General features: G+C 36.3%; 1 protein-coding gene across 1 annotated transcript; it reads right to left on the bottom strand.

Moving 5' to 3' along the window:
- Positions 1-1,373: 1,373 nt before the first annotated feature.
- On the bottom strand, positions 1,374-27,229 carry Smp_155400 (putative ligatin; the record flags this gene model as incomplete). The annotated part of the gene is made up of 13 exons (XM_018789325.1): positions 1,374-1,432; positions 2,943-3,114; positions 5,399-5,645; positions 6,324-6,413; positions 12,673-12,776; positions 13,845-13,890; positions 14,559-14,688; positions 17,935-18,128; positions 19,176-19,283; positions 19,321-19,423; positions 19,460-19,543; positions 19,577-19,761; positions 27,171-27,229. 13 exons carry the CDS (start codon positions 27,227-27,229, stop codon positions 1,374-1,376), a joined length of 1,581 nt encoding a protein of 526 aa, XP_018654780.1.

Here is a 27,229-nt window from a genome sequence, read left to right as displayed (position 1 = left end):
TTGGAGACTGGGCGACATTGTTCAGAATCGATCACAGTCACATAGGTGTATACGCTCTTTGTTTTTCCTTGAATTGTGAGATTAAAATTACTTTATACCCTTCTTTCTACAAACTATTTTTTCTCCGTATTATATTCTTATCAATTTTTCTTTTGTACATTACTGCTATTGAACTAACTACTTCTATGAAGTTTGCGATCTTGTTGTGCTAATGAGGTATAGCAACTTGGACCGATGCATTTCTATGCCTGGTACTACGTTTTAACTAGCTGAGTGACCTTGAAACCCTTTTTTATGCATGTTATATCTCTGATACAATACAGTCGCTCACATGAAAACATATGGTTCTCTCAGAATATTTCCAACTTTTTGACACACGAATGGCTTACAAGATAGTAAAATATTCTAAAATGTATATCCGTCATATCTAGTCACTTGTTCTGTTCATAATTTATATTGCTTATTCCGAATGGATAAGTATAGGAAGCAATATCTATGTACTGCCAACAACCGATACCCATTGCATTTAACACTCAAATCGTGAAATCAACATAATCAGTCACACTGAATATTTTGATTTTCATGTTGTTCCAGATAGAATCGGTCAACAGTCCCTAATATTCGTTGATACGCATTATTACTTAACTGATGAACAAATCAACTAGAAACAAACTGTATCAGTCATGAATAGTTTTTGGGTGATGGGAGTTTCAGAAACAGTAGATGGTCAATGTTTTTCAGAAAAATGATTTAATGGTCTATACATTTTAAGAACTATCTGAAGAATACACTAGTATATATATATATATATATATATATATATATATATAAAGTCGCAACTTCACTCATAGGTTTTAATTGATGCTAATAGACTAGACAGTGACTAGTCATTTAGACAGTGACTAGTCATTTGTAAATGCCTGTCACACTGACTAATCGCGTCTCCAATAGCTCAGTGTTAACATCTCAGACAGTGAATCTGAGTGGCGCTAGCTCGAATCCGACATAGAGCATCATTTCTCTCAAAATTACAGATACGCCCTGCTGAATAGTGGCAACTAGCCTGAAACTTGGGTTTACGGTTTTCTGCCTACTGTCTCCAACCACCTAGCATTTGAATATAGTGATTCTGTATCTTGTAGTGTAGTAAGCGAATTTCCACAGTTGTTTAATTTACATTGTTATTATCATACTCCCTGGGGATTCAATGACTAATACACTATTCACATTAAGATGATTAAGTTCAACATTTGAAAGTGATAGGATTATTAAAGTACTTTTTAGAAAATGTACATTCAATTCAGCAAGTTGTACAGAAAATTTTCAATTATTTTGTATACAAAAAAGTATGTGTCAGTGATTAAATCTAACATTTACTTTTTATCTGGTTCCGTGTAACCTTTAATAAATCGCTTTGGTATTGAATACGATTCTGTAATGAAAAAAGGAAATTAAATTTAAAGTATATCATAATTCTGCTATTAGAATTTAGTTCTGAATTACAATTTTAAAAATGCGCTTCGTTAATCGGTTGGTTAACATGAATTCAATGTGAAGATGATTTCGGTCATTGGGTTCTTTCAAATGGATGAATATTGAAAACCAGGGAAGCATAGCACAATACTATTTCACCGTAGTTTTTAATTAATTTATTGAACACTTGATCAATTGATTACATCGTGTCAGTCAACATTTTGTACATAAAGTACGAAAATAGGCTAGAAGTGTAAAATAATTTTAAGGACTCATATATAAGTAGTATCTCGCATGCATCTCGTTGTTATCGAAAAGCTATTATGCAGAGTAACATTCTACCTTGAAATAATTTCAGGTTGTGAGACTATATCTCTATTAGTAGAAAACATGCATCGATACTAAATAATTGGCTCTTTCAGGCATAGAATTAACTATGTTAAGGTTGGATACATGTTTTTAGTAGTGAATTTTGTTCTTTGTGCTGTTGTGAAATGTGCAAACTTGGATAGATATATTTTTGCATGACGTTTTATGTACAACATATTTGTCTGTATTTCGGGTTTATTTAGGATATTGTGTAAGACAAATATTCAACCCTATTTAATTATAAGTCTTTTGTTACTGAATATGCAATTAATTCAAATATTTTATGATGTATGACCAGTCACCCAACACTTCACAGTACAATGTAAGCTAGAGTAGGAGTAGGATGGAAGAAAGTTAAGCGGATCAAGCTAAGTCAGATCGGTCCATAAGGTTATTGGCTGTTAAACTGAGCTATGTTAGTAAGTCCAGTCTACTTGGTTGGGGTCTTTGTAATTATCGTGACCATTGGTTGGAGATGTTAAATCATATGACTCAGAATCGGTTGAAAAAAACGCAGATTTATTCGCTCTTTGTCTACGCGTAAACCCTGACTTTCAAAATAACTTAATACTGTAATTAAACTAATTTATTCTTCTAGAATCATATTCCCTATTTCTGGTCTTTTTTTACCATTGATACTTCTATTATTTCAGTATTCGCCTTGACAATCTCTTTTCGCGGTGCTAATGTAGTTTAGCAACATGGAAGTGGGTGGGGATATGTGCTAGATTCTACATGCATGACCGACTATTTGATTGATTTTAAAGTCTTTTTGAACACATAAGTGTCTAGAACAAGACAGATTATAACGACTTTTACTATCAATCGTCCCCATCAAGATTTGACATGTCTTATTATGAAACTATTCAACTGGTACGTAATTATACAACCAAGTTGTTGTAATGATAAAATAGAATGTTACTTAAATCCTGAGAATATTTCAGTATAAAATGGCAGTTAACAACTGCTCATTTATCTAATTAAGTGAAATAAATATCGACAGACAGTATATATATATATATATATATATATATATATGCATGTGTGTATATAAGAACAGACAACAGCTAGTATTTGCTTTTAGATTTTACTCATCTTACCTGTAAGTAATTTCGAGATAGCTACAAGGTGAACACCTTGGGCTTGAATGATGATTTTACCCGGGTACTGTTGATCATCCGTTCTCCCGGCTGAACAGGCTAAATTTATTTTCAGCTGTTTAGAAAATGAATCTGGATTAATGTGAAAATTTTCCAATTCTGCTATTCGAGTCTAAATATATGGTAAATCCGTAAATGAATAAATAATCAACGCATAGATAAGTTAAATAAACATGATAATTAAAGAAATTATTTGCCATCAATATTAACAGTAGTCTGCAATCATTAACTACTCTTTTTCCTTCAGTAAGATAGAATTAGTTGTATACAAAATTACTCCTAATAATGACTAATAATTGTCAATACATTGACACAATTTAACAATTAATTGCCATCAGTGTTGTTGTTAGGGATGTGTGCGCTGCTGTTACTTTTAGATCGTTCAAATTGTGGAACGATACTGTTTGCTGGGTGTGATAAGTAGACTGGGTTAGTAAAGTGGTCTTGATGATCTCACGGCCCAAGGAACAGATATTTGAGGTTGGTCAGACACAACTTTTGAGTAGTTTTGGTTCTATGATCTCCAATTTTCTCATACCTCATCACCAACAGTGGAAATCCCTAGGGCGAGCTGAAATACGGTAATTTTAGGGTCCATCTTTGTTAAAATCTCCTTTCATTTAGAGAAGGCAATAGGCTTGAGGATGCTGGTTTTAAAAGAGAAACACTTCACTGCACTCAAATTCCAATACATTTAGCAATATGACTCTGCAGTTTGACCTTAATATTCTTACTTTAATTTTATCACACTCCAACAGACTTACATGTCATGATAAAACTGGAAGAAATGTACTCCAGCAAATAAAACTCAGTTGGGTCACGATATCTAAGCTCGACTACCGAATCAAGGTAGCGGCTGTGGTCAGGATAATGAGTTGTTATTTTATAAATTTTATTTAAAGATGAGAGTCACATATATCATAAGGAACGTTTGAAGATACAATTTAACAAAATCATCGTGTAAAAATAAAACTTCTTACTAGTCTGTTTCTCCTACAAATTCACTATTTTGAAGCGATAACAGTTAAAGAGCATCACAAGGGGGTTTTGTGGAGATTTTAGTAATTTTATATAGTTGAGATTCGATGCGCACTGCTGAGGAGTCCCACAATAGGACGAAACGGCCGTCCAGTGCTTCCACGTTTTCCATGGTGGTCTAGCTTCAATTGACTCATGATCTCAACTATATAAAGTTAAAGAACAATTAGAAAAGAAATCCGGGATACATATGACGACTTGTTTAATCTTCCTTTGAGATTTCTCAACAGTTCATATTCAAAGAATAGAACTACAGACTATCACATGTAGAGGCTACTAGGCATACTGAATTAGAATTCAATAGTCAGCATTTACTATTTGACATTCATTATTGCCCTGTTCTTTGCTTGGTGAAAATAAGACAGTAACCATAGATCAACTGAGGTGTACTAGATTATACTTTTTTGTACAAGGAGAATCAGGAACTATAGGGTAGTTAAAGTGCATAATTGAATATGGGTTGAATTTGCGTAGATTACTATGGCTTTTTCAGATGGATGGATAAGTATTTGATATAGTTCGATATAAATGAGGATTTCCAATCATAGGTTGCTATTTGGCTATATATATCAAGTTTCTAACCTAATTCCTTTCTAAGCAACTTAAGTTATTGTATCCATTCAACTATCACTCTCCTGCATTTATTGCTCTTAAACGTTTAATAAATATCAACCTGAAAATAAATAGTAGTTATATAAACATAAGCTGTGGAGACAAATCAGTTTATTGTAGACTATTCAGCGTATGAATACAGCGGTGAAGATAGTCGTGAGTTTATTAACAGTTTTAAGATAATCAGATTAGCTGAAATTAGAGTTACGGACCAATAATGCTTGGTTTATATATTTTTACATGTTTGTTTACTGGGTTCAAAACTATGTACCATTAGAAGGTCTTTCATGTCTTTTTACTATACATTTTAAGATTACAGTTTTATACTGACCATTTTCCCCATATCCAGAAATTCGCAGACCAACGGATTACAATGTATGTAGATTTTCCTTTATTCAATTAAATTATAGAACTATTTTCGATAGTACAGTTACAAGCAAATTGACATTAAACAATTCGTTAAAATTAGGATATGTTTGGAGTTGTAGCTATGAAGTATTAAAACATGTGTTTTCTAGATTAAATCTTCTTTTTATTTATGTTCGTATACTGGTTGACAATTTTGTGTAAATAATTAAGAGATTTTTAACTAGTTAGTTAATTAGTTGACAGTCCTAACAACAATAAATGTCATTCTTCAGAGGTAGGACAGGTCTTGGTAAACAGTTGTGCTTAAAACAAAAGTTTGTGATACACAAAGAAAATGTTGGTCGCTATCATTGTTTTTAAAATAAACGCTAACTTACTAATTTTTTTCCAGCTTTCGTAACAATATACAAATGTATATGAGGTGGCTCTTTTCTATTCCAGATTACAGGGGTGGACATGTCCGGATAAGTTATGCGATAAGCAGTAGTTAAGTTTTTTAAGGCTTGAGAAATAAGATCACCAAAACGAATGTGAAAAATTGGATTTGATATGGTACTTTCAGGGGATTCAATAAAAGTTTTCGGCTCACATATGCTCGTTAATAATTTGTCTAAATGAACCAAACTATAAGGAAAACAAATAATCTTCAAATTGTGTACAGTTAATTCAATTTAAACTTAGTGATACAAAAAAACAATCTTAAAGAAAAAATGATGGATGGATGTAGCTTTTTTGAAATCATGCACGATTAAATATTTATCATTTATATACCTGTACTGACAATCAATTTAATGATCAAAGGCCCAAGTGTGAACATTCATCTCAGTAACCAAATATTGTTTCAACAGTTATTGTCAGTTGAAAAGGAAAATTTCCTTCAGTCAAAGTTAGGAGTAAAAATAATGATTAAAAAATGTCATTGAAGTGAGGTCACAGACTAAATGGACAGTCAGAGGTAACTTCTGTCATAGTAGCATTCATATCCTGAGGTACAATACATTTATTTTTACTTAAATTACAACTGACATATTCGTATATGAAAAGAAATAAAACAGTATACAAATATATTTCACCAACGTACAATGGTTGAACACTATAGAAATGTTCTATTGGGAAATATCCAACTTTATGATAAGATAACTAAGGAGGTGAATGTTATGATAATTGACATAATCATTAAGTAATGAAATTGACTGAGAAATTAGTAAAATTACTTTACTTATTAACTAGCTCGAAAGAGTTAATAATAAAGAAAAACATATTTATTCAGCAAATAAGCACTAAAACATATCCTGCATTTACCTCGGATCTGTAATCAACTGAAGCTTGTTGTTTCGAACATAATTATCAATAGTCCTTCTGGCTTCTGATTGGCTAATACATTCGCCTGACCTAGGGAACAGGAAAAATGATTGATGAGTTTGGGGAGATAGATCAAGTTGAAAATGGTTAGTTTATAAGGTACTTAGGATTATAACATAAACCTATTTAATATCTAGTGATTTGTTTACTCGTTCCAATCAGCAAGATTCCCAGAATGAAATCCTTAATCGTTGAACATTAGTCACCGATCAGGACTAAAGCAGCGTCCTGGTTAGTAGTATTTTTCCGTAAAGCTTCTTAGTGATCTTTAAAAAAGACTCTTCACTATGGAATCTGAGATTTCTTGTATTAGTGGGCAATATCAACTAGTCTAGATTTTAACCAACCTTGCTTTTCTTCATCTATTGAATCTATTTCAGATAATTGATGATACAAATCTAAATCCAATTGAAAGTGGTTCCATCTCTATTCGACGCAAGTTCAAACTTGATAAGTTGCACACAAATTTTCCAGGAATACCTTCAAATAAATTCATTTAGTATTGTTTGTTTGAATCTTCCCATCGATTTGTTAGGACGCCATCACCCCATCGCACAAGCAAGTGGCTATCAGGACTTAGTGGCCGAGTGGATAACGCAATGGCGTTTGAAGTGAGGGTACTGGGTTCGAGTCCCAGAGTGAACATCAACTGAGACGCAGGTACATCCAGCTGACGAGTCCCGAATAGGACGAAACGCGCGTCCTGGATTCCACTGCTAGCCACTATCCATCTCTGCTTACCATACCTTCAAATAGTTGAGATTTGACAAGGGTTTCTTTTGTCTGGACCTCTTGAAGGAAATTATAAAAATTGATTCAAAATACAATATTAAGTTCCTTTATAAGAAGAGGCTTCAGTTCTTAGTATAAATAAGTGGTCTTTCATAAATTCAATCCGAGACTTTATTGCTTGTTGATGGTTTTTAGGTGATGGAGGTAATTTGCGTAGGCGTAGTTTCGAAACATTAACGTGGATAGTAGTATGTAGTTAGACATTGTTGAAGAAACTCTATTCTAGTTAATCCTCTGGATAAAGTGCGTCAAATTGTCGCCAGATGATTGAGTGTCTTAACTCGTCTAAACTGTTTTCAATTCTTATGAATATTCGGTAAATTTTTAGGTGGAAAAGATCGAATCTATACAGCTGAAAATTGTTATTTGATCACTGTAATTGGATTTATATAAATAATATCATACATTTTTAATGACCTTCGAAACACGCTTAGTTATTGTTATACTTGTGAACTACGTCACCAATGGCTGGCCATCAACTGAACTTGACGGTGACATGAAGCAGCTTTACCATCGTCGTGACTCATTATGTGTCGTAAATGAATGCTTGATGTTTGGAGATAGAATGGTGGTGCCAGAATCCCTACGATCGAGGGTGCTGAAGCAATTCCACATTGGTCATCCAGGTATAAAGCGTATGAAATCCATCGCCAGAGGCTATGCTTACTGGCCCCTCATGAACCAGCATATCATGGATCTAGTAAACAAATGCGTTCAGTGTCAACAAGCTGCAAAGTCCAATGCGAAGGTGCCGCCGGTTCCATGGCCACAGCCTGAGCATCCCTGGTCTAGGATACATGTCGACTTTGCCGGTCCAGTCAACGGAACCACTTATCTTGTCGTGGTCGACGCCTTCTCAAAATGGCCGGAGATTGTTCCCGTCACTCCATCAACGACCACCCAGACTCTGAAACATTTGACTGAGTTGTTCGCACGGAACGGATTACCGGAAGTGATTGTATCCGACAATGGTTCGCAGTTCACCTCGGCGCAGTTCCAAGAGTTCTGCAAACGCCTATCCATCAGGCATCTTCGCGCCCCACCTTATCACCCACAATCGAATGGGCAAGCGGAAAGGTTCGTGGATACGTTCAAGAGGGCTCTGATTAAGTCAAACGGGGAGGGGAAGCCAATGGAGACACTGCAAAATCTTTTATTCGCCTACAGAACGACCCCCAACGACACTCTGCCGGAGCAGAAGTCCCCCGCAGAGATCCTCATGGGAAGACGGTTGAGGACCATCCACAACTTGATGCTGCCGAAAACCACACCACCACTAGCACAAACCACGTCCCGGAAGCTACCCACGTACAACGTTGGATGCCCAGTATTCGCTAGGGACTACAGAGCAAATCGTGATCCTTGGATCGAAGCATGTGTGGTTAGAAAGGTAGGAGAAGTCATGTACGAGGTTGAGGTGGGAGCGGACAGGTGGACCAGACATCGAAATCAACTACGCAAGCGGTTAACGCCAGAGCGCCCATCGACCGAAGTAAAGATTCCGCTGGACGTACTATTGGATACATTTAATCTACCGGCAGCCATAACGCATGAAGAAACACAAAAGGTCGACCTACGGTCCCGAAGATGGTCACTGCGCCAACGACAAAAGACAGTCAGAATGCAAGTGGACTCGAAGAATGTGCGTTATCAAAAAAGGGAGGTGTTGGGGATGTCAAATCCCCAGAACTTACTTCATAAGTGGCTTAATTTTGTAATTTTATTTTGGAAATTCGAATTTAGCTGTTTTCGCGCCAAACGCGCTCTTTTTACCTTCACGTCATATTTCCCACTTGTAACTATCTTAAACGCTATTGGTCCGTTGTTTCTTTATGTGTGCTATTTATTAATGATGCCCAAGGACAATTCGCTGCTGTATATATACGCTTGACCTTTTCCCTTATTTGATTGATGTGCTTCTGGCTGCTACGGAATATAACTTCCCCGCTTCCAACTTGGACTTCTTACTCTAGTTAGCTGGGTCTGGGTCGCGTCAGAATAGCTAGCTTATTGGTCCCTGGTCACAAGTCTTTGTTCTGTTCGCTACTAGTGAATTCGTAACGCTTCAGATATAACAGTTATTTCGACTCATTTTGTATTGTTTGTTTGAACCTTCCCGTTAATGTTTAGGACTGCAATTGATCAGTCTCTTATTGACATATGTGCATCCTGTGCGGACTGACTTTATATTGCCCTACATTACAAGCATTATAAGCAAAGAGGGTTAGTGGCTAGCAGTGCAGTCCAGGATGCGCGTTTCGTCTTACTTAGGACTCAGCTGGATGTGTTTGCATTCCACAGTTGATGTTCATTCCGGGACTCGAACATATATGCCAATAAGAGACTGATCGATTGCAGTCCTAAACATCAATTGGAAGATTTAAACAAATAATAGAAAATGAATTTGAACTTCACCCAATTGCACTAGCAAGTGTCTATTAGGACACGGTAGCCAAATGAATAACGCGATGGCGTTTGGGGCGAACGGTACTGGGTTCGAGTCCCGGAGTGAACATCAGCTCTGGGATGCAGATACATCCAGCCGATGAGTCTCAAGCACGACGAAACGCACGTCCTGAATTCCATTGTTAGTCATCGCCCATAAATGCTTAGTTATTTTGGTCTTCAGATTTCAAATGAAATAGGTATAAGTTCGTTGTGCTCGGGTTTGTAGGTTTCGGTTGATACAGCTGAAAGTAATTAACAATTACATTTTATGGTAGCCATTATTTATTTTCGTTAAGTAGCCCCGGAATGATGTGGCACGTCCGAGAGTAGGGAGAGTCGACTCTCCGTCTTGAAATGCTCTCACATAGCCACACGTATACAGGCACTGCCAAGGAAATCCTACTCACTGCCCTCTCGTAGTGGGAGTGCTTACGAAATTGAAAATATTATCAGTGTAAACTTTAAGTTCATAAAAATTAAAAGCGTAAATTTGGAGGGGAAAAGTATTATTATTCAATCTGTATTTGGATTCATTAGTAGTATAAAAATTTTCTAAAGCAAACATATCTTTCTTTAATTCTAACAATTCTAATTTAAAATGGTGAAATCCAAACTGATGTACAGAACTTTAAACCAAACCTTTCTTGTGTCAAGACAAACAATGCTAGCTGGTCATATCGATCAAAGTATACAAAACGATGTATCAACCGGTGGTATAACTGGTTAAAAGTTCAATGACTGGAACCATCAACCTAAATCATGACATAATAGTTTGCAAAAATGTGACATTCATTATGAAGACATATAACATTCATTATGAAGACATATATCATTACAGGGATGAAGTATTTTACGCAAATTTAGCTCGCTATATTTATATCTACGAATTTTCTTTTGAATCTCGGCATAATTTCCGATTAAGGGATGCGTACACAAAAAATGCGTACTTATTATATATATATATATATATATATATATATATATATATATATAGTGCTTTCGTGTTTTCAATGGTGATCTAACTTAGATCAACCCATGATTTCAACGAAATTCAACGAACTTCACAACCCGATACTGGAAATTATCATATGCTCACTAGTGACTAACTTCAGGAGGAAATTTCCGGGGTTCTAGTGAGAAGTCGGGACCAGTAGAGCAGGGAGTGAGGCAGTTACCACGACAGGCAATGGAAGATGGTCGCGCAATTTCGTGGATTGATCAAGGTTAGACATTAACACTGTTGGTAACCAGCTCAGAGATTTAGAAATCAAGCGTGTGAGCGCGAGACAGAAAGTTCTAGGTTCGATTCTCGCGTGCGGAGTCATGGACGCGCACTGCCGAGTCCCATACCCAGACAGAAAGGTCATGTAGTGCTTCCAGGTTTTCAGTGATGGTCTAAATTATACAGGTTCATAAGTTTAACGAAACAATAGAGAAACTTACTTATAACCAAACTGTGAAAATAAAGCTGTAACAGGTCCCTTAATTATTCGAATATCTTCAATTTGGGGCGGGCCCATATAGTCACCTGGCCAATGAAACTCAACTTTAGGATTTGTTATTGAAGCAGGAACAGTTACTCCTCGTAATCTAGATGAGTGCATATTATGAAATTAAAAATAATAATCAAATTTTTGTGATGAATTACACAGCATTAGGTAATTGATAAAATGAAAGATTCCACAGAATAAATTATCTTAAATCATAAATTAGTGGTAGGAATACTTCAGTCCTCTAGTGTATATAACTACATATATTCACTTCAGTTTATCATGTTCCCTTTGTAATTATTCTGGATTTTAAGTACTACGTTCAGCCGAATGCAGGGAAAGAATATTTGTTGATTTAAGTTTTCGAAATCATAAAAAAGCTAATTATGGGACTAGAACTAGGTTCTAATACTTCAAATTTATCAAATGCGAATAAACACATGCATAAAAAGGAAAAATAAGTGATATCACTCAGTACATACATAAGTGGTAATCGTTCGTTAGCTAATGATATCAAGTAATATAGACTAAACTAAAGTATTTCGATTTCTTGGTAGTTTAGGTGATAGCTTTTAAACTACTGAGTCACGAGTTTGAACAGCTCTCGATCTACTGTTTGGACATTGATACTGTTGTGTAAGCTACTTATATCGACAGACGTCAGTAGTATGCAACACCAATCAAGTGGAAAGCCTGGCAACAGAAGGCTAAGAAGATCGAGTTGAAGAGAATAGAAAGGAATTGTGGACAGGAAGAATCATACAGAACGTGATGGACAAATGATGGAAATTTTCAAATGGAATATTCAGTGTATGATTCTCATATTTTACTAAGATATTCTGTAACTTTGTACTAAACAGTAAACAGATTGTCCCAGCTTGCGTCTTCGTTCACAATAATACTAGTCATTACACAAAAGGTGCAGCTCAAAATGGGACATATAAGTATGTACTTGACGCGTGAGCTACGTTATATCATTTGATTTGAAGGAAGTTATCATGATACTGTTTCGAAGACATCAAATGAAAGCTTGGAGTCAGATGCAGAAAATAAAACTAATGGAACTCAGAATTCAAATACAGTACTTGTGTACTAAATTTGAACTGACACATATTGTGTAAGGATCAGAGTTGTTTCCCCTAGGAACAGAATTTCAGTAATACAAAATTAAAGGGCGAAAATATAACTAAAAATCACACTAATATACATTTAGTCCAACCCGTTATCGATGTTGAATGGTTTCCTAAAAAGATGAATAGTTCGAAAGAAAAAGAACAATACAACATTTTAGTGTAATTTATTTACCGAGATACAGGTTTATATATTTGGTTTTAGGTCGCATGTTTTGCGCATGAGATAGTGATATCACCCAATAGCCCAAACCGAAGTAGGTAGAGAAATGTTTGAACGTGCGAAGTTCTGATTGAAAGCCAAACGTAAGAGATTATTCAACATTTCATTATATACATTTGAAGTGACCTTGCAAAAACTGTTTCACTGATCCACTTTCTCAGAAAAACATATCGACTGAAGAAACACTTAAAATTTTCTATACTTACTCAATATGATCTTTATTAATATGATTTAACATCAATACACCAGATTTCGGTTCAGTCACCTCGACGAAACCTTCATCTTGCATAGCTTTCAAAAATAGACCAACCTAGATTAACGAAAGAGAAAATGAAGTAGATTCATACTAATTAGAAGACGAATAATCGTTTATATTGTTACCCTTACTAGAAGTTTACAGGTAGATGAAGTCGTGGGACATGGAATAATAAATGTTGTTGAACTGTGGATTAGTAAAAGAATGATAAATATAATAGTTGAAACGTTATACAACAGGACGTTTAAGATTTCGAAGTGAAGAAATGCCCATTACGAAACGATTTTAAGTCATGTATTGTATCTAGTGAAGAAATTCTACAATTCTACGACTTAATTAGGTCACTTGATTATACTTCGGTTACAATCCCAAAGTGAATATTCTAGTTACATTAAAAATAACCTACTCCACTAGTTTATGAGCGTGATTTAAAATGAATAAACATAGGTAGAACACTCTCTATACTCTTACTTTCTTTTTAACTTAATCATGAATATGCACCTGTAGATACTACTATTTTTATTTGACTTTCCAATTATTCAGAAATTTGGTTAACGAACCGAAGTTCTGTTTGAAGAAAACGGTATTAAATAAAGTCTTTTGAATGTCCTGCGCAATAGTTAAAAATGTTTCTTTTGGTGCTTTCAAATGCTAGATACATTATGACTGGCTTTTATGGATGTCTAATCTGGCCAAGGAGAGTGCAGTGGTTGAGAGTATCAAGTACTTTAATTACTTCGAAAGTTCAATCAATTGTGATGACTGTGAACATCTGAACATAAATACAGGGAACTCACTTCATTTAACTATTCCTATTCAGTATTTTTCCCATCTTTAGTACTATTTAAGTAGCTGGCAACAAGTGGTGGTAGATTTGGACGCTGATCAACAGAAACAATGTAGCGGTAATAAAAGCAGTGGTATAAGATCAGCTCTTACAAGACAAATGTAACTCCAGAAATACTACACGATTCTCAAATATTTAATTTTCGGTTCATAAAGAAACTACTGTTCATATCATTCTTATTAAAAAATATATTGATTAAAGATATTTTATGAATTTAAGACATGGTTACTATAACTTTAATGAATTGTTAGTCTGTAACACAAACAATGATTCACCTTCTTAAATTTTGTTTTCTTGATATCTAGATCCACTGATGGAGATCTGTAATGATAATAAATGAATAGTAAACTATGAAAACCTACACCATAATTCTCATAATTAAAAAGGAATTTAATCGACTATGAGTAGAATAGGTTGTTCGATTAAAGGGAAGAAAATACTAAAAATTGTACAGTTTTGGTTCTGAATATTTTTACTAAAATGTATTTTTATTACATGATGTTATCAGAAAGCTAACAAATGAGAATTTTCCTGGTCTAACATTTATCGGTATTGTGTATCGATTCTTAATTAAAATATCAGAAACAAAACTTTCTAACTTTTGTGAAATACTAGACAGTAAGTCCCTTTTAATAGGAATTGTGAGTACTGATCACAGAGAGAACATCTATCAGTGTAAGACTTAAAGCCAAACACTTTGCTTTTAACAGTAATTGCAAATAAGATTTGAATCTATGTGCATACATTGTGCTCCACTTACATGGTTTCGAGCAATCGAGTAGTGCTACTGGTCATCATTAAAAAATACAGCTTGAAGGTGAGCTAGGTCACATACAAGTAGAAACTTGTGATTCTAATCAAATAACACTGAAAACACCTTTTAGATCTCTACAGCAAACAAACAATCATCATAGTCATGAGTAGGCGTCCACTACTTTTTCAAAGAAAGAAATCACCAATATATTAATATTTACAAAAAAGGAACTTACTTGTGTACCAAAACGTATTGAGAATAGAAAATATTCACTTGTATTGGAAGTTGATTTATTTTGATCAACTTAAGACCTTTTAAAAAACACTCCCGTAGAATTTTATCAAGATCAAGTGATGGTTGTAACTCTGCAAAAACAAAATAGGGATGCATAAAATGTAGACATGAATGGAATTAACTGCTTTTTTCTGTGATAAAGGAATGTTGAAGATGGAAATTGAAGGCTAATAATCATCTGAATAGCCATGCAACGATTAATAAAGCCAAAAAAGTACAAATGTCACACATAAGTGAAGGATAAAAGCTACAAAGGGTAATTTGATGTATCGTTTTGCGAATTTGCAACTGCTAAGATAGTTAATGTTGCACATGACCGATCAACAACAACCTCAACTTATGATGTTGAAACAAGCAGGCATATAGGACGAGAAGTAAAAAGTTTGTTAAGCCAAAATATGTGAAGAATCGATTTTTATTGACATGTGGGCTTTCACGTTGGGACAAGCAAGACCAGTGAAGTCAATGGTCAGAGATCATATGCAATATTCCTTAAAATTAGTCAGAGTAAAGTAACTGACTTTATTATGAACTATTTTAAATTTCGGTAGTATTAATTTTATGAATTGAATCACTGACTGACCACATATCTATTCAGTCAACTGAACATTAAAAATCAATGTACAACTATGAGACAGTTATATCCTTTGCTTTTTTTACTGAGACGATTGTAAAGTTAGGTTGTGTATTATTTTTTTATATTTGTAAATACAAATACCGGTACAAGGAGGCATCAAATATATATGTGTGACACAATGAAAATGAGGTTTCGAAAAGATAGAGGAAAGAAAACGAATATAATAAAGAGAAAGAACAACAATGAACAGAAAACAATGTATAAAACTGAAATAATAATGATGGGAGTGGTTCAGTTAGGAAAAATACAATCGAGAAGAATCCTTTTAGTCAAAGAAGTTACTCTCATTTTCGTGAAGTAAAAGAAAGCCGCAGCAATATCGCCACTGGTTTCTATTACAAACCACTTCTGATAACACCTCAAGCCATTGTGTTGCACCATCCCTAGAACCACAACCAGGGAGTCGACAAAGACCGAAAGAAGCTAGTCCTGTACAGCTTTCTTTCATAGCACGGCACCATGTCATGCAATGGCCTCACCGCTTTTTCCAACCAGTCCCAGAGCCGACGAATGATGCACAATGCGAAATTCGCTGAGGCGACATTAGTAGGAAATGTCCAAGCCACCAAAGTCGGTGTTTCAAGGTGGTGACTCCGACCGAATTATAATCGCCGTGCCCCAACTCACACTGCCGAACCTCTGCATTACTAACATGGTGTTGCCACTAGATGTCGGCATTCCTTTGGAGATAACGATGGTCAAATACTAAGTCTCTTAACTCGAGGAGGCCAAGTTTTAGTCAGTCAACCACAACGTAGAACCTGGTACGTAGGTACATCGGTTCAAGTTGCTATACTCCATTAGCACAGAGAGATGAATAAATAAAAAATAAACAAATCTATGTCCCAGAATCTGCCAGAGGGTGAGTATTTGGTCTATATATTCACATCCAGGTGTGAAACCAGTCTGGTTTTCTTGAATTCGCTCTTCAAGAGCTCTAATTAAACGTGGAAGTATTAATGAGGCTAATATTTTATACACTATTAGTTAGACTGACCCGTCTGAGATTGTTACAAGGGGAGTTTTGTCCTTTCTCATAAACTGGGACGACCAGCGATCGAGACCAGTCAGATGGGATTACATCCAGTTCCGAGATTTTAGATAAAATTTCAGTTATTCTAACTGCCAAAACTGGACCACCATCATTAAAAATCTCGGGGGTTAGTCCATCAGGCCCTGCTGCTCTACTTCGCTTTGGAGTGCTGATAGCCTTTTCAACCTCACTAAGAGTTAGAGGACCTACATCAGTTTGCAATTCAGGTTGCTTGGAGATAATGGGTACCTAAAGTGTGGATGAAGGCCAGTTGAACTGTTCTGTCCATCGGTCTAATCTCCTGGACTGAAAGTGAATAATGGTCCCATCTTTTTCCGAGACAGTTACACCAACAGCCGGATTCTTAGTACCTGTTTTCTTGATAAGTTTGAATAGTTATCTACTGTTGGCTGTCGCTGCTGCCTTTTTCATCTTTTCTGCTTTCGCTATCCACCACTGCTCAGGATCGTTGTGTAAGTTTTTTATCATCCTACGTTTAAGCTGCCTCCAGTCGATTAGTACTGCCTAACCTCTGGTGCCTAACGCGACATTAACGCCAGCAAAACCAGACGATCTCACAAGGTCGACGGATGAACACACACGAAACAAGATTTTCGAGGTGGCAGACGAGAAACGAATTTGTAGTATTTCACCAGTCTTGAAAATGGGTCTTGGATAGACAGTAAACATCGATGCTGAGATTTTCTAAGGACATGGCCAACCCTATCTGTATTCCGATCTGGATTAGTGTACGGACGTTGAAAGAGGGCAGTTTGAATGACGTACGTGGTTTCAGAAAAGCAGGTTCAGTATTCGTAGTCTGTGGTAGCATTCAACTTTCGACCAGTCAGTGACTTGAGATAGTTTAGATAGGATAAGATTTCCACCATAGGTGAGCTGCTGTATGAGTTGAAGCATAAAGGAATAGATAAGCAACGCAATCTATAATAAAAACGAATGTTAAATAGTTTTGAGTATGATTTGAGAGAATGAGAGCATGAATAATTTTCCGAGTCACACTCATCATTTAGTTTATATGTTGGCTAGAATACTGCCTGTGCGCTCAAACCGAAGCAGGTGGTCTTCCTAGGTGATCAGTCCCAGAACCTTCTAGCCAGAGGTCCAATCTACAGGGCGATGGAGCGACGTTAGGAGAAACAGTCCCACGGAAGCCATTTGTCTCCTTAGGATTATGGAGCCATGTGCACCATTGGTTTGGAATTAGGGTTTTTCAGTTTCCGTAGGTGAATCCTTCGTATACACAAGCTTGTGTATTGTAGTACTTTGTTGCATTTGTTCACATTAATTCCACTTATGTTGTTTTCTCCTCTCACTGTGCTTTGAAGTGGGACAATTTAAATCGACGCATATTTGTCCCAGGTTCTACGTCAATGATGACTGACTAACACTTATGAAACACAAACAATTTTAGGAAATCAGTTGTCAAACGAACTCACCAATAAAACAAATAATAGAAAAATTTGGAATCTCTGGTTATAAACAATTTTCTATGCAAGAGGATAACTGTCCAACATTTTCTACGATATTGTTTTTTATTGGTAAAATATAGGAGAGTATACAGTAATTAAAATAGGAATATAATATATGAATACACTGATCATCTAGCAAATGAATACTGTGACTAACCAAATGGTTCTTCTAAATGAAGATCATCCAATTCTTCGCTGATATTTTTATCATCCGATGTTTGTTGAGACAATATGTTTACTGGGGATTTCGACTCATCATCGGCATTGTCCATTTCTTCATTTGTTTTAGGAGAAACCTCATCGATAATAGGCCATGGGAGGATGGGACGGTTGAATGGTGACACCAGGGAACTAAACGTGTACAAATAGAAAAAAAACATAACGGATTTATAAATCAAACTCAATTAAAAATAAAAAAGTAGTTTATTCAAGGAAAACAAATAAAACTATGGGAATGAAGCGTGGTAATATTGGTCAATGATCTAAAATTACCCAAGAAAATATGGGGATATACTGCTAAATAACAAATGTGGAGTGCTTCATTGTAATGTGCTTTGCAAAAATATCATAGGTTAGTTGAATAAGTTATGATTGACCTAAATGTTGTTGGACAATTCGTTACAATAAGGTGATAAGGAAGTAGGACTCAGGGGATACAAACTATGCTTTTGTAAATATAACTGAGCTGTAAATATTGTCCTCATGGTACGAGTCAGTTTTAATTTTTTTAATCGTAAAGCGAAAAAAGCTTGATACCATAGGGCACCAGGAAATCTCCTACACGAAACGAACTAATATTACAACAAAGAAATGGAGAGAGAATATTAAGTAATGAAAATAAGCAACAGTAGGTAAGCACATAACCGCAGTAGACTTTTATTTAGCTAAAAGGTGAATCCTAACGTTCCATAGAAATAAAATGGACGACCATGATGTCACCACTGAACTTCTATTCTTAATGATATTTGATGTCTCAGGCCATTAAATTGATGACTTTCAGAGAAACATGATGAATCGACAAACACCAGTCTGGTAAACTTATTCTTCCCTACACATTGAAAACCATCAAATGACCACCTTATTTTACTTAACATGTTTGTATAATAGACAATTATCTGAGTGGTTCAATACGGTATTACACTCAAAGGCAGTTGTAAAGGTGCTTTGGAAGTAGATCTCAAAATTTTGAAACTGATTAACAATCGGCATTAGAAAACTTGGAAGAAGGGTATGGACCATCAGAAATTGGACCTTACGCAACAGTTGAGGTCTCCAAAAACAGGCCGCTAAAAACACGTGATAGAGGATTTCCGTTGATTGTAACAATACATAATGACAAAACAAAATGTGCAACATATTCATAATAAATTGAAAACACGCTTAAAATTTGAGACGTACCACACATGATCGCCCATAACATGAAGCACGGATACAGCTTTCCCCCTACCGGCACTCATATACATATCGTAGTTTGACATAGCTGTGCGCCCGATAGCTATCGGTGCACTATATTCCAACAAATATATAAAACATATAAAATTACCGGTTGGAAGTTGTGCTGATACAACAAAGAACACCCTTTTCTATCTTATTAAATGTATAAGGAAGAATCGGACCATCAGTTACTACTCCAGGAAGCATAAGGTCTATAAAATGTTTGGATCTAAAAAAGTTGTATTTACCAGCCCCTTTCATTAGAACGGAAACTAAGTTCTCATGTACTTTGAAGTGTGGGAGTAGGTCCGGGAGTTGCCATAGAAGGTAAACTTATATAATATGAACTATAGATGGAAAACTACCTGTAGGGAGATGTTCGTTTTTGTTTTCAATAATTAAAGGAATATTTCCAAATTTGTAGATATTCACTTTTATTTCTGATGAAGTTATGATTTTTGAACGGTGAACATCTTTTGTTTTAAAAATTTCCGAAACATTTGTAGGATCTAATCCATACTGCTCATAGAATGAGTTTAGAAGTTGCTTCCTATAAATAAAAAGTAAGTACAAAAATAAATGAACCTCTGACTTTTCACAAGACTTGATTTGAGAATTAGATCTCACGGAGAATGGTTTTAAAAACATTTTGTATCGTACAAGACAGGACCGTTAGAAGCTAAAATAAAAAAAGCAGGCATTATATAAAAGTATTACTGACAACTATTCAAAGATGATCTGAAAACAGTGAATACTACGTTTTCTAATCTATGGGCAGAACATACCACATAAATATGACCGTTGAGGGAGTGATAAAGCAAGTAAAACAAAGCCATGGAGTAAAATTTTTAGGTCATTTTTAAATGCTTCTAAAAACCTGGCATTTCTTAAAACTTAGGTTGCTTCATTCATGAAAATGTACTCAATGTGACTTACTACAACAAATTCCTACATTGGTATTACATGGAATATGCTGCCGGTGTCGAACGACTAATTTCAAATGGAGACGCACCGCAGAATATTACCTCAATATTAGGTTTTATACACGAAAGACAAACTTTTAATAGTGTTATTATCGACAATCTTCTGAACAATTTCTAACACTTTTTCGCGTCACCTAACATCTTCACCCGTTCGCCGATAAAGCAAACAATAAAGATCGAAATTCGTATCTGTTGACTCCGTTACATGATAAGACAAATAAGTAGTATGAATTTCTTTTTAGATACACATTTTGGAAAGCTAACAATGAGGAATCCCTATGTATATGGATCACTCTGTAATAAAAATTAGGCTTTCAGCTCAAAAATAAGTTGCACGTGCCGTACAAATTGAGCGTACTAATATCTAAAAATTGACTCCGACACATCAATAAGGGTTACTGTTAGTGAACCTATGGTCTGAAAAACACGGGCAAGGTAAATAAGTCAGCGCGTTTTCAAACCTGCCCGCCGTTTCCTTTTTGCGACCTTGAACGGCCTGATACGAGGCGGTCATTCCGTATTTGATTTGTTAAGGGTCGGTTGGTTGTCCTCTGGGTTGCACGAATATCAGGTTTTCTCGTATTTGCGTCGTTTTTGGCTGTAGTAAATTCGCAAAATCAATGCCAAAAGCGTTTATTTAGCTTACTCTGTTTTGTACTGTACAATTTGGCTCTTTTGTTGCTTCGTAACTTGACCTGGGATACCAATTACCCTACTGAATCTCACTCTCCTTGTTTAAAATTTGTACGGGTCCACGAAACTGCGTATTCAGTATAAATTATCAGTAAAAGATACTCTGAATTTGTGTGAATCGTTGTTTTCTGCGAGAATTAAGACGATATGACGAGTAGCCCGTAATTCCTAAATGTTTAGTCCTTACTTCAGTTACTGAAGTATTATCGCATGAGATAGCTGCTTTTTTTAGTAATTAACGAGTAATGTTTGTAGTGATTTATGTTCCAGAGACATTTCGGTCGACTTAAGTGAGGCGTTTCAACGCATAATACTGAGCAGGCGTTTTGGAAACTGGATTGAATTCGATGGTGTGTTTAAGGAGTTCCAAAAAGTATGGATGCATAATTACATCCCTTTTCAGACCACCCGTACGCATAACATTCGCGGCGAAAGTAAACTGCTGAAGGACATGCGATTTAAATACAGTTTTGTGGTGTTATGAACTAGATGCAGGCACTTGCGAGCGCAATTGTCGAACATTTATGACTTGTCGATATCCTTGTCGTCATATACTACTGACATATGTAAAAAGACCAACTCTTACAGGTAAGCTTAATCAACTACGAAATAAACTAATTAGCTCATCACATACTTAGACCATGCAGCCGATGGAAGTTAAATAACGCGCATAACTTCCATTATAATACAACAACATCATTACCCAGACTGAGTGAAGAGTATATACGAATTCAAAGAAGCCAGAAAATCCATAAACAACAGATAGTTGAGAAGTATGGTGGACACTTCGCTATGGTGGTCGAGAAAAAAGTAGACAATTATCACTTAAAAATCAATAACTAGGTAAGACTGCCATTTCTCAAACATTTCTCTTCCTGCAGTCCTATTTACGATCAGTATATTCGGATGAATAATTGGAGTGGCATTGTTTCCTAATCACATGGTCTCCGGAGTCAAGCATATAATAACTAAAAAGATGTAACACTTGGAGAAGGTCGGAAGTGGTGAACGTGGAGATATTCATTCAATCGAATGGCATGACTCAGTGTTGCAGACGCGCTCACTATGTTTAACTTATTTATATTCACATTAAATATATTATTATATCCCAAGCATAAATGTGTTCTTCAGAAGTACTAAGTATTGTTATTTGTCGCGATACGATGGGTCAGTGTAGATAGTGATGCGATTTTCATGTAAGATCTTACAGACTAGGCAATCAAACGATAAATTTACCGTTATCGGACAACGTCTATTATGAAAGTAGTATTAGTACCGAACTGGACTATACACATACTAAAAAGATTTAAAGTGCGAAAAACTACAGTTGTTATATTTATATTATATTTAGATAACTTATTAGATGAATAAACGCGGTAGTAGTCAATACAAAACACAGTTATCGTCAATGTGTGGATTGTTTCTCCGCATAAACTTCCATATTAAGAAATTCGTCAAGTTGTCCACCTGCACAGACTTGATTATTACAAAGATTTGAGCCTTTCAATTAGTTGACAGAAGTCATAAGTTGTATAACAAAATGTATGGATAGCTTGCTCAATGCAATTCTGAAAAACAACAAATCAATCGTGAAAGAAAAGATTAAACTTCGTTATCAGTATCAAATTCCATAAGTAAATGAAATAGCAATTGATAGGATGTACCTGTAAGTGTTTTACTTGCTGTAAACAGTGCTCCTCATTTTCTAACCTTCCTACAATTTCATCTAGTTATTCGGTATTAACAAACAAACTTCAGGCACCAAATGAAGGGACTCACAAACTTTAATTAGTTATATGAAATTTGAGAAAAATCCAATTACAACGTTCATAATACTGTTTGCAGTTCACTGTTTACATACAATAATGAAATAACTGGTAACCACTATTTAGCGATTACTCGTCAACATGCATTAACACTTTGTTTATGATTTAGTCAGTGATTTCGGATTCTGTTAACAGAAATTTATATTTTAACCCTATACGAGACATCGTAAAATAGTATTATCTACGACATGTTTTAGTTACCATGCTCATAACAAACACGAATCGCTTTACTTAAGAAGAGTATTTGGCTAACTTAAGTGGCACTTACAGTAATGTTCTACACAATTCCTGTATAAATCCAGAAAGCGGGCAGAAAAATCTATCAACGCCAATTTTTCAGTTTCAGTTTGGAAAGGACGGGAGGCTTGATGGCCTAATTTAGTCCTGGCAATGATGGTCTATCAGCTGATCCAACTTTCTTTTGAAGGAGTCGATAGATGGAGCCTCAACCACGTGCTGAGGTAATGAATTCCACTCGTTGATGATTCGATGGGAAAGTCGGTATTCAGCTGACAAGTAATTCGTTCTGGGCTTGTGAACTTTTTTGGTGTCCTCGTAGATTTTCAATTTTGGAAGACAAGAAAAATGAGGGCATATCAGGTGCAAATTTGTCATTAAGCAATTCGAAAACTGTAATCAAGTCGTCTCTGATTCTTCGATATGACAGCGGGAATAGGTTTGGCTTGGTCAGTCTAGTACCATACAGGAGCTTCGCTATTCCGGGAATCAGCCTAGTTGCTGTTCTCTGAACCCTTTCCAAGAGTTCACTGTCTTTTTTAGGCAGGGGCTAGCTGTTTGTATGCAGTACTCAAGTTTAGGACATACGATCACTGTATACAAAGTCAGAAACGTTTTAGCGTCGAGATGCTTAAAAGCCCTGCGTATGGACCATAAAGTTCTAAAACCTTTGGCGGCTATTGCACGGCAGTGTGCAGTAGTCTTTAAGTCTTGACTAACGATGACTTCTAAGTCATTGTGTGCCTGGACAATAGGTAACTCAGTGTTATTCATCGTGTATGTATCCGTACCCTGGTGGCCAATATGCATCACAATACACTTGGAAGTATTTATCGGCAATTGCCAGGTTTGGGACCATTCAGATAATTTCTCCAGGTCGTTTTAGAGTTCTAAGCTATCATTGTTACTTTGTATCGCTCTCCATATCTTGACATCGTCAGCATAGAGCAAGACCGATGACGATAGCAGACGATTGAGGTCATTTACGTACAGGAGGAATAACACTGGCCTCAAAACTGTACCCTGGGGGGCTCCACGAAGCACAGTTTCCCAGCTAGACAACTTGGAGTTCACCCGTACTCTTTGTTGACGCCCAACTAGGAAGTCTTTTATCCACATCAATAGATTGCCTCCAATCCCGACATTCCTTAGCTTATATAACAGCCGGTTATGCGGAACTTTGTCGGAGGCTTTGCTGACATCGGTGTAAGCTACGTCTACAGGTAACTTTTGGTCCTTAAGAGCGCACCAACTTTCACGAGCGACTAATAAATTAGTGAGACAAGAGTAACCTGTTCTAAAACCATGCTGCTTCTCCGAGAGGATCCGGTTTTCATCGAGATACTTAAACAGCTCCTTCCGAATAATCTTTTCTAAGATTTTAACAACCACACTAGTTAGGCTAATGGGTCGGTAATTCTCAAGCTTATGTTTTGTACCTGTTTTGAAGACTTACATACTTTTTCTTCCTCACATTACGTAATAATATATCAGTCCAGATGACAACGGTGATACTTATCATGGATAGAACTGTTTACGACTGTATATTAATAGTTCATATCGTAATGTAGCACGTTATATATTGACGTTTACTTGGAAGCACGAGCTATCTGAAACAACAACACTACAGTCAGAACCGGTAAGTGCCGTTGAAGTTAGAACACAGTGTACTAGCACAACAGATATATTTTGAAACTGAAAGACACGGTTCGAGTACAAAAGGGGAAACTTACTACAAAATAGTTTTATTCATTGTTCTGCTCGTCCAGATCGCGTAGAGCTTCTTCATCCTTTTCCAGTGTGTTTACTCTTTGTTGCCTTGCAATAGAAAAACAAACTCGCATTAGAAACGTCGCATGGAATGATTATTATAACCATTACAAGATTCAGGAATAGTTTGACTCTCAATTGCTTCAATTACAGTTTATAAACAACTACCAACACCCATGTTCATCACTACCATAATAGGGGAGGCGAGTCATATGTAAATTATTTTACAGCTTGTTTTTGCTTGAAACTATAGTTTCAGTCCAATATTTGACTCGATAAATGATGAATTTCACTTACCTGAGTTTGCATTGTTACAAATTACCAAATAAGGCCGACTAAACATTCATTCAGGTTGTCAGCTCCAAATACGTCAGGCAACCAATAGACTGCAATAAACGCCATGTAACACGCATAAATATTACAAAAATTAACATGTGACGGAAAAATATTTTGATTAGCCGATAAAAAACGACATTAAAAACCCGCGACAACATGTAACACATAAGCGAGAATCAATGACATGACTTTTCGACCATGCCAAAAACACGGTAACGCGAGGTACAAAATCACGCAGGTAGCACTGATGTCAATATCCAATATCTTAATAACAAGCTTCAAATATTTTCAAATAGTTCTGAAATGAACTGAGGAAATTTCCACTTAACGTGTCTCTATATCTAACAGAAATGAGTCATCTATGCCTCCATCTAAGAACTTGGGTAGTAAATGTTGTAAATGAAGGTGATGTACTGTCCTTAGTCCTTAAGAATATGTCAAGTTTTCTCCTTGTGAGCTTCTATGAAATCACTTGGACTAGCTTAGCCGGCGGCGAATTTCAGCATTTGACTACTGTTAAGGAGTAGAAGATGTGTCTATAATCTGTTCTGATGTGTTGTGTAACTCTGACGATACCTGATGTGGAAGATTGTTTATGAAAATTAAGGTCAGGGCACAAGCTGAATACATGGAAGCAAACAAGAAAGTGAAGAAGAGCATTAGAGCTGACAAGCAGAAATACATAGAAGAGCGAGCAACGACAGCGAGAAAAGCTGCAAGAGAAGGAAATGTGCATCAACTATATGACACGACGAAGAAAGTGGCAGGGAAATATGGTAAACCAGGGAGACCGGTCAAGAAGAAAGAAGACAAGCCAATCACGGAAACTCAAGGACAGAGGAACAGATGGGTGGAATACTTTGAGGAACTCTTGTGTAGGCCAGCTCCATTGAATCCACCGGACGTCGAAGCAGCGTACACATACCTTCCCATAGATGTCACTTCAAAGATCGAAGTAATCGAGATGGCCACCAGACAAATCGAGAGTGGGAGAGTAGTGAGACCCGACAAAATACTAGCTGAAGCGCTGAATTCAGACATAGAAGTAACTGCAAGCATGCTTATCGTCCTAACAGGATGGTTTGGGAGGAAGAACAAGTGCCGACGAACTGGAAAGGAGGACATCTCATCAAGATATCGAATAAAGGAGATCTGAGCAAATGTGAGAACTACAGAGGCATCAGTTTGCTGTCAATGCCAGGAAAGATTTCAACAGAGTATTGAGGAACCGGACGAAAGATTCAGTTGACGTCCAGCTTCGAGAGTTGGGTAAAGAATGCCGGTAGGCGGCCTATGCTCCTCGATGAGAGGTAACAAGTGTAAGTAAGTTCTGTGAGGCTTGTTTAACGGCCTGAGAAAATCATTTGGAATTGAAATTAGGTAAGCAACACAAAGTAATTTTGTTTCTTATTGTTGTTTTTCCTGTCTAGCTGATATCGTTTGTCTGAGTATTATGAATTACACTCTGAAAAGTTGACATTGAAGCTGTTGTAAGTGTTCAACTTTGGATATTGACTACATTAGTTTTCATGGACTCACCTAGCTGAAGATTCTTGGTCATGCATCCGCACCAGGTCATGAGTGGGAACTCCGTGCTCAACAATCCCTGCAAACACTAGCCAGTCTAGATTAGTTGATCCTCGATATATTGACAGCCTATCAAATACATCTTCGAACCTCCTCGCTTCTGACTTCTGATTTCATTAGATGAGTGCGATTCATAGTATGTGTTGCTGGTTAAAGCGTTGTCAAACTCCAAATACCTGTGGCATCTTCACTCTTAAACGATGGATGTCTCCAAACCGATCAACGACTACTTCTAATGAAGTTGCTTTGCCAGCGCAACAATACTGACGTCCAACCAAATTGTTCGTCGGGATTCTCGTCAAACGGTGGCTTACTAAACACTGAACTAGCCAACGAAATTTTTCAAGGACTGTAAAAATGGGTTAATCAATAGTATTCCATGGACTAGTCTATTCGACAGTGTCCTTGTTGTGCACATCTCTAGTCTGTACTCTCCAATAAACTACTTCATCATCCTGATAAAGTTCCATCCGTTTCTTTTGTAGTCGCTAAAACATTAAGATTACATGGACATCCATGGACATTACATCCAAACTAGGCACAAAGTACGATATGCATGTTCAATGTAAGGGGTGGGGTGTCGCAT

The sequence above is a fragment of the Schistosoma mansoni genome, chromosome W (genome assembly GCF_000237925.1).
Source record: "Schistosoma mansoni strain Puerto Rico chromosome W, complete genome".
NCBI lineage: Eukaryota > Metazoa > Platyhelminthes > Trematoda > Strigeidida > Schistosomatidae > Schistosoma > Schistosoma mansoni.
This window is presented reverse-complemented; position numbering and strand designations above follow the sequence as displayed.